General features: G+C 52.8%; 1 protein-coding gene and 1 long non-coding RNA gene across 6 annotated transcripts; one reads left to right on the forward strand and one right to left on the reverse strand.

Moving 5' to 3' along the window:
* The first annotated feature begins 275 nt into the window (after positions 1-275).
* Positions 276-4,745, forward strand: Zc3h10 (zinc finger CCCH-type containing 10). 2 transcript variants are annotated; one of them, XM_059245510.1, is made up of 3 exons: positions 276-438; positions 1,097-1,160; positions 2,610-4,745. In XM_059245510.1, exon 3 carries the CDS (start codon positions 2,662-2,664, stop codon positions 3,967-3,969), a length of 1,308 nt encoding a protein of 435 aa, XP_059101493.1. In that variant the 5' UTR covers positions 276-438; positions 1,097-1,160; positions 2,610-2,661; the 3' UTR covers positions 3,970-4,745. The 2 variants fall into 2 exon arrangements, with proteins under 2 accessions (XP_059101493.1, XP_059101494.1); XM_059245511.1 differs by lacking the exon at positions 276-438 and adding an exon at positions 549-857.
* On the reverse strand, positions 992-11,123 carry LOC131895094 (uncharacterized). Of its 4 annotated transcripts, none has more exons than XR_009375099.1 (5): positions 10,412-11,123; positions 9,830-10,005; positions 4,106-5,072; positions 3,251-3,381; positions 992-1,380 (listed from the first exon to the last, which is right to left on the reverse strand). It is a non-coding gene; the product is annotated as an uncharacterized LOC131895094 (long non-coding RNA). The 4 variants fall into 4 exon arrangements; XR_009375100.1 differs by having other exon boundaries at positions 3,806-5,072; XR_009375098.1 differs by having other exon boundaries at positions 3,251-3,468; positions 3,806-5,072.
* Between the last annotated feature and the right edge of the window lie 475 nt (positions 11,124-11,598).

Genomic DNA, 11,598 nt, shown 5'->3' on the forward strand with positions numbered 1-11,598 from the left:
GTCTCTTGCGGCTCCACTGGGTGGGGAGTCTTTAGTGTGGTCTGTGGTCCGCGCCGTGGAGCGTCCGGGACCCGCGCGGGCTCCGGCCTGGGTTCTCGGAGCCGGCGGTGCAGTGCGCGCCTGCGGTCGTGCGACCGAGTCGGCGCGTCCCCCGCGCCCGCCCTTCTTGCTCCTGGTGGGCTCCGCCGCCACTGCGCAGAAGTCGGCGCGGACTGTGTTCCGGGTCCGCCTGGGCCGTGTTGCCATGGTGACGCGCAAGGCTCGCCGGGAGCTTCCTGCGGCGAGCGGCACGCCGAGTGGACCATAGAGTGTGGTTCCGGGTCTGGCGGCTAGAGCGTCGCTCCTTCCGCAGGAAGCGGAAGAGCCGCAGGGTGGGCGGCCCTTTGTCGAAGCTAGAGGACCGGCAGGCGGCAGCAGCAACTACGGCGGCGGCGGCAGGTGAGGGAGGCGGGAGGCTGAGGTGGAGGCCGCGCCCGGAGGGGAGGAGCCGGGCCGGCCCAGCGGCCGCGCTCGGCCGGGCCGCACGAGCCCCCTCCGCCCGGGCCGGCCCGGCTCTCCCCGGCCGCCCGGCCAGAGCCCCTCTCATGACGGACCCCGCCGCACGGGCGCACGCCGCCCGTGACGTCACAGCCCTGCCCATCCCTCGGCCTGATGTCACCCCTTCCCGCTCGCCGGGCGCTCCCCGGAGCCGCCGAGCGGACCCGGGCGAACTCCAGGACTTGGGTGAACTCCGGGGTGCCGGGGACCGCTTCCGTCGCCGCCCCCAGGCCGAGTCCGCCCTCACACTGCGCTGTCAGAGTCGTGGCCCTTGCCTGGCGCCTAGGTTCCGACTCTGGTCCCCGTACCCTCATCTGGAGGTAAAGCTCCCCTCACCCTCCACCGAGAACCCAGCTTCCCAGACTTTAGTGGTCGGTTCCAGCCCTTCTCCTTCTCCCTCTCAGGTGACGTTCAGTTTGAACTTGTAAGAGAATCCTGAAAAGCCACAAAGCTCTTGAGGTCTTGTCAGAATTCATTCCGATTTATGAAAACCATCCCCTAACCTTCACGCTTTCCCCCTCTTCCACCCAAATCTCTGGTCTTTTTGTTTCTTGTTCAGAACCCAGCAGTGATGTGGAAGTGGAGACTCACAGGAGCCCCGGACTTCACCTGAGCTACCTCAGGTATTAATTCGGGGACCATTGGGTGAGGAAGAGTGTCGTATCCGGTTATCCGCTTCTGGTGGGGCTTGAAGCACAGGTCAGGCTTTAGGGACATCCTTCACCTGGTCGTTATCTTTTAGTAGGTGGTTGTCATCTCTTTACCACTCGCCCCTTTCATTCTGGGGCCGCTCCGTCCCGTTGTGTCTCTGGCCTCCGATCTGGTTAGTCATTTTAGGGAAATCTAAAAGCAAAGTCAAGGAAACTGTGAGTGAGAAATGTCAAAGCGAGGGAACTCGAGAAAAGGTATCCTTATGCCCAAAGGGAAATACATGAACTCCTGTTTGGACAGCAGGGGGAGCCTGAATACTACTTAGGAAGCCTTTAGAAGATTAGACACGTGGTAGCAGGGACTCCAGTCCTACTGGGGGATAGAGAGAAGAGGGCTAGAATTAGGGCAGTGGACTGACACTCCAGAGCTCTCTTGGGAAATAGGAGACTTGAAAAGCTTTTATAGAGTCTATAAATAAAGAGGATTTTTATGGGGTAAGGAGTGCCATGGTTTGATGTTAGTGGGATCTTTTCATGGAGGGGGGTGGAGAGTGGCGAAAGAAAGGTCACCATTCCCATGAAATTAACTCCTTCCCACCTTGACCTTGCCACAGTTTTGTCCTGGGGACCTAGAGGTAGAGCTTAGAACTTCTTTGCCTGAATTGGAGGGGTCTGTGTAGAGCAGGCCAGGAGAGTAACAGCTTTAAAAACCGCCCTCCAGCTGGTGACACCAGTCACCTGAGCAGTCACCAGGATTTCTAAAATACATGGAGACGGGCTAAGCTCACATGGGAGAGGGGCATGTTTTGTTCCTGGCACCCCTTCGTCCATGAGCTCTCAAAGCTAAATAGCCCTTAGAGCACTGTTTCCAGTCTGTCTGCTCACTTGCCAACACCTGTTTTTTTTTTTTTTTTTTTTTTTTTGTTTTGTTTTGTTTTGTTTTTCGAGACAGGGTTTCTCTGTGTAGCTTTGCACCTTTCCTGGAACTGGCTTTGGAGACCAGGCTGGCCTCGAACTCACAGAGATCCACCGGCCTCTGCCTCCCGAGTGCTGGGATTAAAGGCGTGCGCCACCACCGCCCGGCCCAACACCTGTTTTAATTCCCCTCCCACAAATTAAGAAGGGGAGGTAGATCTAACACTGCTTTCCCTGCCCCCTCCTTGGCTCATCATCATTAGTAAGGGTGGTTTCATCCCAGCTCTCTCCCTTCTGTTAGCCAGGCAAGTGTGAATCACTCCAACCAAGACCAGGTGCACAAGGGCCTGGGAGGGACTTCTGGCAAGTCAGCCAGGCCAGCTAGAATTCTCCTCCCTTGGATTCCCCATCTCCAGAGCCACTGCCCCAGAGGACTGCCTCTGCATAGTCAGGAAGAGCGGGAGCTTCTGGAGGAACCCTGTTGAACACCATTTTCTTTTTTAACAGTCACCAAGAGTGGCAAGAAAAGGAAGAAAACCCTGAGTTGGGGGGCACCAGGATGCCTGACCGGGACAACTATGCCAACGGCACAGGGAACAGCGGTGGAGGCCCTGGAGGTGGTGGCAGTGAGGAGGCCAGTGGAGCAGGGACAGGCAGTGGGGGGGCCACCTCAGATGCCATCTGTAGAGACTTCCTGAGGAATGTGTGCAAGCGCGGCAAGCGTTGTCGATACCGCCACCCAGACATGAGTGAGGTGTCCAACCTGGGGGTGAGCAAAAACGAGTTCATTTTCTGCCACGACTTCCAAAACAAGGAGTGTAGCCGCCCAAACTGCCGGTTCATCCATGGCTCCAAGGAGGACGAGGATGGGTATAAGAAGACCGGAGAGCTCCCCCCTCGGCTGAGGCAGAAAGTGGCGGCTGGGCTGGGTCTTTCGCCTGCTGACCTACCCAACGGTAAGGAGGAGGTCCCTATCTGCCGTGACTTCCTCAAAGGCGACTGTCAGAGAGGGACCAAGTGCAAGTTCCGTCACCTGCAGAGGGATTTTGAGTTTGATGCTCGAGGTGGAGGGGGTGCTGGAGGTGGAGGCTCGGCAGGCTCCGTGCCCCCGGGACGACGCCATGACCTCTATGATATCTACGACCTACCTGAAAGGGCCTTCGAGGACCACGAACCAGGCCCTAAGCGCCGGAGAGGCGGCTGCTGCCCTCCTGATGGCCCCCATTTTGAGTCCTATGAGTATAGCTTGGCTCCGCCCCGTGGAGTGGAGTGCAGACTGCTAGAGGAGGAGAATGCCATGCTCAGGAAACGGGTGGAGGAGCTAAAGAAACAGGTCAGCAACCTACTGGCCACCAATGAGGTACTTCTGGAACAAAATGCCCAATTCCGCAATCAGGCCAAGGTCATGACCCTGAGCTCCACTGCCCCAGCGACTGAGCAAACCCTGGCCCCCACTGTGGGTACTGTTGCCACTTTTAACCATGGCATTGCCCAGACTCACACTACTCTGAGCAGCCAGGCTCTGCAGCCTCGCCCTGTGTCCCAGCAAGAACTTGTGGCCCCTGCTGGAGCCCCAGCTGCGCCCCCAACCAATGCTGCACCTCCTGCTGCTCCACCACCCCCACCTCCACACTTGAACCCAGAGATCACGCCCCTGTCAGCCGCTCTGGCTCAAACCATCGCCCAGGGGATGGCACCCCCACCTGTTTCCATGGCCCCCGTGGCTGTATCTGTGGCTCCTGTGGCTCCTGTGGCTGTGTCCATGGCCCAGCCCTTGGCAGGAATCACAATGAGCCACACGACAACTCCTATGGTGACTTACCCCATCGCTTCCCAGAGCATGCGCATCACAGCCATGCCACACTGACAGGACTAATGGAGGCTCTAGTCCCTGGTACAGCGTCTGGGGCTGGGGTCATGGGGCCCTTCCCCATGCCTAGCCCTCCCCGGCCCTGTCTGAGGGGCCACTCAAAAACTAGGACAAGAGACTACAAGGAATATACTTCGTAGGAGCATCTCCTGAGGCAGGGTTGTGCTGGTGTGTTCCTCCCCACTCTTGAAAGGGTCCTCTTGTCCTTCAGGCCTCACTCATACAGAGGCTTGCATAGGAGTTGAGACTGGAAGCCAGCAGAAAGGACTGAGGGACTGTGTTCACTCATAGGAAGTTGGAGATGTCCCTAGTCTTGTCCTCACTTGTGAACAGCACAGGTTCCAGCACTGGTATGGGAAAGAAAAATTCCCCACCCAGAGGGAGAGCCAGGAAAGATCAGGAAAGTGGGTGGTCAGGAGAGAAGGTCTCATATGAGCCTTCAGATGATTTGGGGCCCAGAATTGCTCATGGGCCCCTGGGAAGCCTGGGACCATAATACTCCAACCCAAAGACTAGGGGAACATTCACTTACCAAGCTTGGCCTGGAAATCTGTAGGGCAGTGCCCACTACTTTCCAAAGAAATAAAGGAACATTATTTTTTAACAAAGGAAATGAAAATTGACTTAGAGGGCTGTTGTGGAAGATGGGAGCATAACGTAGACTTGATGACAAAAATAAGGTAAAGACCTCCTCTTGTAGCTTGTGTAAGTTGGGTGGATGCCAGCGACGAAGGGTACAGATGTAAAATGGCCAAATGGGACTTTGGTCTGGGGAAGGCACTTTGAGGGATAAAAGAAATGGAGCCACCTAGTCTAGTTTAAAAATAGCCCCATCTGTTTCTAGTCTCTGTCTTCATGTGCTGTTCCCAGGTTACCTTAGTAACCAGGGCTCTTAGGGTCATTTAGGGGGGTAGGTACGAAGGAGGGTGTGTGTGCTGAGAAATGGGGATATGGGTGTTGTGGAGTTGACAGACACTTCCCTTACTCAAACATAGGACAGGTGGTGGTGCCTCTCTGAGTTGTTGATGGCAGTTTATGTCCTTCTGCTCCAACACTTCTTCATGGCCAGAGCTTTAAAAGCTTTCCAGGCTTCCGACATGCTAGGAAAAGGCAGATGTGGTATTAGCATACCTCTAATTCTAGCACTTGGAAGGAGATGACCAGAGGATCAGGAGTTCAAGGTCAACCTGAGGCCTCATCTCAAAAAAATAATATAGGAAAAGGTGTTGATTCTTTCTTCTCTGTGTCTCTGCACAAGACCAGAAGGTTTTAAGCCATTCAAGGGTCGTTGAGAACAATGGCCCCAGTACCTAAATTTCAGTGTCTCCTCCATCTGTGGCTAAAAACTCAGGTGTCTAAGGGGCAGCAAACTGGTACAGCAAGTGGTGGTTGTGCTTGCTTCCTCCATTGCTCTCTTGTCTAGTGGAGCACTCGGGGTGGTCACACCTGGGTTTGGAGATGGGAGGCTAGATCATGGCCAGTCCTTGAAAAGGAATGTTTTAAAATTGGGGAATGCTGTAGCACATGCCTGTAGTCTAAGCTACTCACAAGGCTGAAGTGAGGAAAGAAGTAAAGACAAAATGTGGGTCCGCTGAAATGGTGAGACGCCTCAGCAGATGAGGCGGGTAAAGGCACCTGCTGCCAACCTTGTTGGCCTGAGTTCAAGCCCCGAGTTCCACACAGAAGAGAACCAACTCCAACATGTACTATGGCCTGTATGCCCTGTACATGCTCTCTTTCTCTCACACACACACACTTTTCCTTTTTTTAAAGATTTATTATGTACATATACAGTGTTCTGCCTGCATGTGTCCCTGCAGGCCAGAAGAGGGCACCAGATCTCATTATAGATGGTTGTGAGCCACCATATGGTTGCTGGGAATTGAACTCAGTGTGACTCTTAAGCACCTAGCCATCTCTCCAGCCCATCCCCCTTTTTTGGGGGGGGGGCGGAGGAGTTGAGACGGTTTCTCTGTGTGGTCCTGGCTGTCCTGGGTCTCCTGTAGACCAAGCTGGCCTTGAACTCAGAGATTCAATTGCCTCTCCCTCCCAAGTGCTGAGATTAAATAAAGGTGTGAGCCCCCATATCTGGCACATACAATTTTTTTTAATGGGCAAATACTACTTACAAATTTTAGAAATATCTTGTTAAACTTAATGTTTGTTTTTGACACAATTTTGGATTATTAGAAGAGATGGCTTATAAATGATTAGGTTATGATTACACATACCCGTCATGAATTCTCAAATCCTGCCTTCACTTCCTTTATGCCAGATGTCTAAGAAGTGCTGTGAGAACTGTAGATGACAGATGTATGAATGCATTCCAGCTGCAGATCACCAGCAACACACATGTGGTTGGCCAAGCTGGTTTAATACTCGTTGCAGTGGAAGAGAAAGTGCCATTGAGCATCAGAGTATGCCACATGAAAGTGACAGGACTTGGGAGTGGGGACATGGTGGCACAAACCTGTAGTCCCAGCACTTGGAAGGAAGAGGCTCTTGCAGAGGACCTAAGTTTGATTCCTAGTACCCACATTGGGCAGCTCTCAACCACCTGTAACCGTCTCTAGGGAGTGTCTTGACATTTGGACTCTGAGGGTGCCTACACAACATCACATGTACATACCCACACACAAACACATGTCTACACACACACACACAATTTATATATTTTAATTTTAAAAGGGGAGAAACTTGATTTGGGATTTGAGTGGTTTGGGGGTTTAAGGAAGTGAGTGTTCTTCTGGATTGGATATGGTCAAAGGAGGCAGGGATCATCCTATAATTAGGCATCTTTATCTAAACCGAGGGCAGGCTGCAGGGATGCTAGAGCTGCAATGGTGATGGACCAACGACCTCTCTAGCTTAGAAGCAGATGTTTGTTTCTCTGTGGCTTGCACACTAACCTTGTTTTTGTGAAATTGTGAATTGGTTTTTTTTCTTATTTTTTATCTTCGTCACAGTCATTGAATGACAGTCTGGTGCTAGTATTTTGTATTTGGTTCAACACCAAAACTGTGAGCCTATCAGCTCAATGATGAAACCTGGCCGGCCCTGTCAGGCCAGCTCCTAGACATCAGGAGATTGTGTGTGTGTATGTGTGTGTGTGTGTGTGTGTGTGTGTGTGTGTGTGTGTGCATACGTGAACCACCAGGTTCACATTCCCAGTTCCAGTACTCCCTTCCCCCAAAACAAAACTGGAGAGGTGGCTCTGGTTAAGTGCACTGGCTACTCTTCCAGGGGACCAGGTTTGATTCCCAGCACCCACATGGCTGCTCACAGCAGGCAGTCTGTACCTCCAGTTCCAGGGGATCCAACACCCTCTTCTGGCTTTTGTGGGCTCTGCAAACAAGTGGTGCAAAGACACGTACTCACCGGGCGGTGGTGGTGGTGGTGGTGGTGGTGGCACATGCCTTTAATCCCAGCACTCAGGAGGCAGAGGCAGGCGGATCTCTGTGAGTTGAGGCCAGCCTGGTCTACAGAGCGAGATCCAGGACAGCCAGGGCTACACAGAGAAACCCTGTCTCGAAAAACCAAAACGAAACAAAAGACATGTACTCAAGCACACACAAATACCCATAAAATAAATTATCAACAAAAAGCATTCAAGGTCAGCCTTGGCTACTTAACAGGTTCAAAGCCAGTCAGGTCAGGGTTACATGAGACCCTGTCTGAACAAAAACACAAGGAACCACACTGTGAATTTTTCCTGGGAAAAGGTTAACAATCCCCTATTCACCTCAGGGTACAAACAACAGACCATAATAATGAGCCATTTGAATCGAGCTTGATAAGCCAATGAGTTTGTTATTTTCTCTGTGCAGCCCTGGCTGTCCTGGAACTTGCTCTGTAGACCAGGCTGGCCTCGAACTCACAGAGATCCGCCTGCCTCTGCCTCCCAAGTGCTGGGATTAAAGGCGTGTGCCACCATTGCCTGGCTCAGTAGGTTTACTTTAAGGACCATGAGTGAAGTGATGCTCAACAGCCCTATCCAAGTGTTCCCTCATCATGCATGATAATTTCCATAGACTTCATGAGTGGGGTCTCCCCACCGTGCTTTATATACTCAAGCGCCTCCTGAGACCATGTGAAGCTGGGGCAGGATGGCACAGGAGGGAGTGAACTGCTGGAATATCACGTGGAGGCCTCTAGTGACCCTACACCGTCTATGGGGCAGCTTCAGCTGAGGATCTCGCCGAGGGGTTTTTGTAGGGTACTCATAGCTGCTCTGATCGAGAGAGAGGAGAGTGGGGCTAAGACAGGAGCCTCAGACCAAATGGCCAAGGGCAAAAGGCAGAGACCCGAGTAGCCAAACTGGCTGGTTATATAGGAATCAGAGAAGCTGGGAGACGGGCAGCCCAAACCTGGGCTGGAGAGTTTGGAGCAGGATTTGCCAGCCACGAGGAGTCTGTAACAGGTAGAGACTGAGGGAGACTGGTGGTGTGAGTCCACCTTGATAAGTTAATGGCACCTCAGTTAGCCTTTTGCCGGAGTTTGAGACCTAACAGAGTGCTTGCTACTTTATACAGGAGCCAAACTACGGTCACCATCTGCAAGTTCGTCTGGGCCTGCGCACAAAAGCTCACCACAGCTGGGCCTGCTCACAAAGCTCACCACAGCTGGGCCTGTTGACTATTCCCTCTCTCCTAGAAGAAGGAGGCAGGAGGGTCATGGGAGCCAACCCTGCCAACCAGCTGTATGCAGTTCTGCCCTAACTGCCTTGGGCTCATGACTCGTGAGGGTGGGGCTAGAGGACATAGGTGGGAGGCTGAGGGGGAGGGGTCTTCTCTGTGCAGCCCTGAGGAAGCCATCATCCCTCCTGGGTGCAGGCTGTGTCACCTCTGCTCCTGCTCATAACTTCCCGCTAGCTGCTCTGTAAGTAAGTCTAACTCACCGGTTCCCCGGTGAACTTGGGTGGAACTGTACCTAGTCTTTGGGACTTTAGAATTAAGGGTAGGCATTGTGTATGTCCACAGGGAAGGAATTTTCCCAACACTTGCCATAGTTGGCAGGCTATAACAAAATCTGGGAAGAGATTGGAAAGAACATGGCATTGCTCCTGCTAGAAGCATGAGCCAGACAGCTGAAGTGTCACTGTCTGAAGGTAGATTGGTTACAGAGGGAATTTTGACAGGGTGGCCTGTCCCCAGAGGGTTTGTGAAGGCAGTGGCAGGGGCGTGGGCAGTATGGAGGAAACCGACACACGTAACTGGTGGGACCACCTGAAAGCGGGCCATCCGTAGGGGAGTCCCTGGTGGCGTTCTGTGTGGTACCACTGACACCTGCTTGATGAGTGTGTCCACATGCGTATGGAGGCGCCCTGAGAGTGACACACCAAAGCCCGGGGACCGGAAGTGGCTGCAGAGGTCGCTGGAATGCTATTGGGGACAGTAAGAAATCATTTCTGGGCCAGATGTGGTGACCCACACTTTTAACCTCAGCACTTTTTTTTTTTTTAAAGATTTATTTGTTTATTATGTCTACAGTGTTCTGTCTGCACATAACCCTGCAAGCCAGAAGAGGGCACCAGATCTCATTACAGATGGTTGTGAGCCACCATGTGGTTGCTGGGAATTGAACTCAGGACCTTTGGAAGAACAAGCAGTGCTCTTAACCTCTGAGCCATCTCTCCAGCCCTAACCTCAGCACTTTTAATCCCAGTAGGTATTAAAAGTTTATCTCTGAGGTTGAAGGCAGCCTGGGCTACATAGTGAAACCCTCCTAGACAACAACACGTGAGTGCCTCTTAAATGAATCAAGCATGGGGAAGTGATTCTCAAAGCGTTCAAAAGCCAGTTGTTGCTGTGGAATTCTTGAGAGCTTTGTGGTTGTAGAAGGCCCAAGTGATACTCACCAAGGTGATGAGGAAAAGTCTGCAACAGCCAAGGCCTGTACATGCTAACGGCTGAACAGGTATCTACGGAGAGTCGAGATGGGTGCTCCCGCAGACAGAAGGCTGCTAGTCTCGAGTCCCAGTGCCCAGAGTGGGTCATCTCCCTGGGCTGTCGGCCACAGAGGTCCTAGAGGCCCCTGAAACCATAAAGGCTACTGACAGGTGGTCGGTTGCAATGGTAACCTGTTGCTGAAGATGTCACTTGGAGAGAGAGAGCTAGGGTTGGGCAGAAAGTATTCCTTCCTGCCAGCTAGCTCCTATAAATTCCAGAAGGTGCGACGAGGGGTGCTGGGGAGGACTAAGTCCAAAAACCCTATCTAGCTGCGGCTCCTGTGTGCTTTACGGTGGGTGTGGCAGCCAGTGGGACACTGGCACTGACTGTGGACAGAACGGAAGGCCGCTTCCCAGGAGGCAAGACCTGTCTAGAACTGGGAAGTAGACAAGTATCTGACCAGAGACGCCGTAGGCGCTAGTGGAGAAGCAACTGCTATCGCCTGGTCAAAGGACGCAGTAGCTCGGGTGATTGCCCACGTTTGTGCTTACAGTCACAGGCTGTTAACACAGGTCATGTCCGTTCGGATTATTTCCCATTTCTGTTTTTCATCCGTTTTCCTCACTGGTGTTTGTAGTAGAGGACATACGCGTCAGACTTGCCATCAGCCACCTTCTGGAGACAGAAGGATGAGGAAAGGGCACATGGGTGGGTACCTCACTGGAGTTAGAATGGTCAATGTGTGTCGCCTGCTCCCGGGCTCAGGGACCCTTGTGGGAGAGGGGTGGAAAGAAATGTAAGCACTGAAAGAGGAGGGAGAGGTTTTGTGCAGGACCGTCCTCCAACACAAACGGCCGCCTGGGAGTTCAGCTGGGCCTGCTCAAAAAAGCTCATCACAGCTGGGCCTGCTCACAAAGCTCATCACAGCTGGGCCTGCTCACAAAGCTCATCACAGCTGGGCCTGTTGACTATTCCCTCTCTCCTAGAAGGAGGAGGCAGGAGGGTCATGGGAGCCAACCCTGCCAACCAGCTGTATGCAGTTCTGCCCTAACTGCCTTGGGGCTCATGGCTCGTGGGGGTGGGGCTAGAGGACATAGGTGGGAGGCTGAGGGGGAGGGGTCTTCTCTGTGCAGCCCTGAGGAAGCCATCATCCCTCCTGGGTGCAGGCTGTCCAATGTGGCTGCTTTAACGTCACCTCTGCTCCTGCTCATAACTTCCTGCGGCTGCTCTGTAAGTAAGCCTAACTCACTGGTTCCTCACCCACTTCCCTGTGAACTTTGGTGGAATTTTGGATTGTTCTTAGAACTTTAGAATGAGGAATAAATATTGTGTATGTCTCTCCCAGAGGAGTTTTAGCAACACTGCTCTTGCAGAGGACCTGAGTTTGGTTCCCAGCATCCAAATCAGCTGTTCATAACTGCCTGTAACTCTAGATACACACACACACACACACACACACACACACACACACACACACACACGAGAGAGAGAGAGAGAGAGAGGAGAGAGAGAGAGACAGAGACAGAGACAGAGACAGAGACAGAGAGAGAGACAGAGAGAGAGACAGACAGACAGAGACAGACGACAGAGACAGACGACAGAGACAGACGACAGAGACAGAGAGAGAGAGAGAGAACGCGATCTGTTTGTATGTGTATGTGCATGCCTGTTTGCTGATTCACAAGGATGGAGACCAGAAGAGGCTGACAGGTGTCCTCTATCACGTAGGCCAGAATTG

This window comes from Peromyscus eremicus, chromosome 18 (genome assembly GCF_949786415.1).
Source record: "Peromyscus eremicus chromosome 18, PerEre_H2_v1, whole genome shotgun sequence".
Classification (NCBI taxonomy): Eukaryota; Metazoa; Chordata; class Mammalia; order Rodentia; family Cricetidae; genus Peromyscus; species Peromyscus eremicus.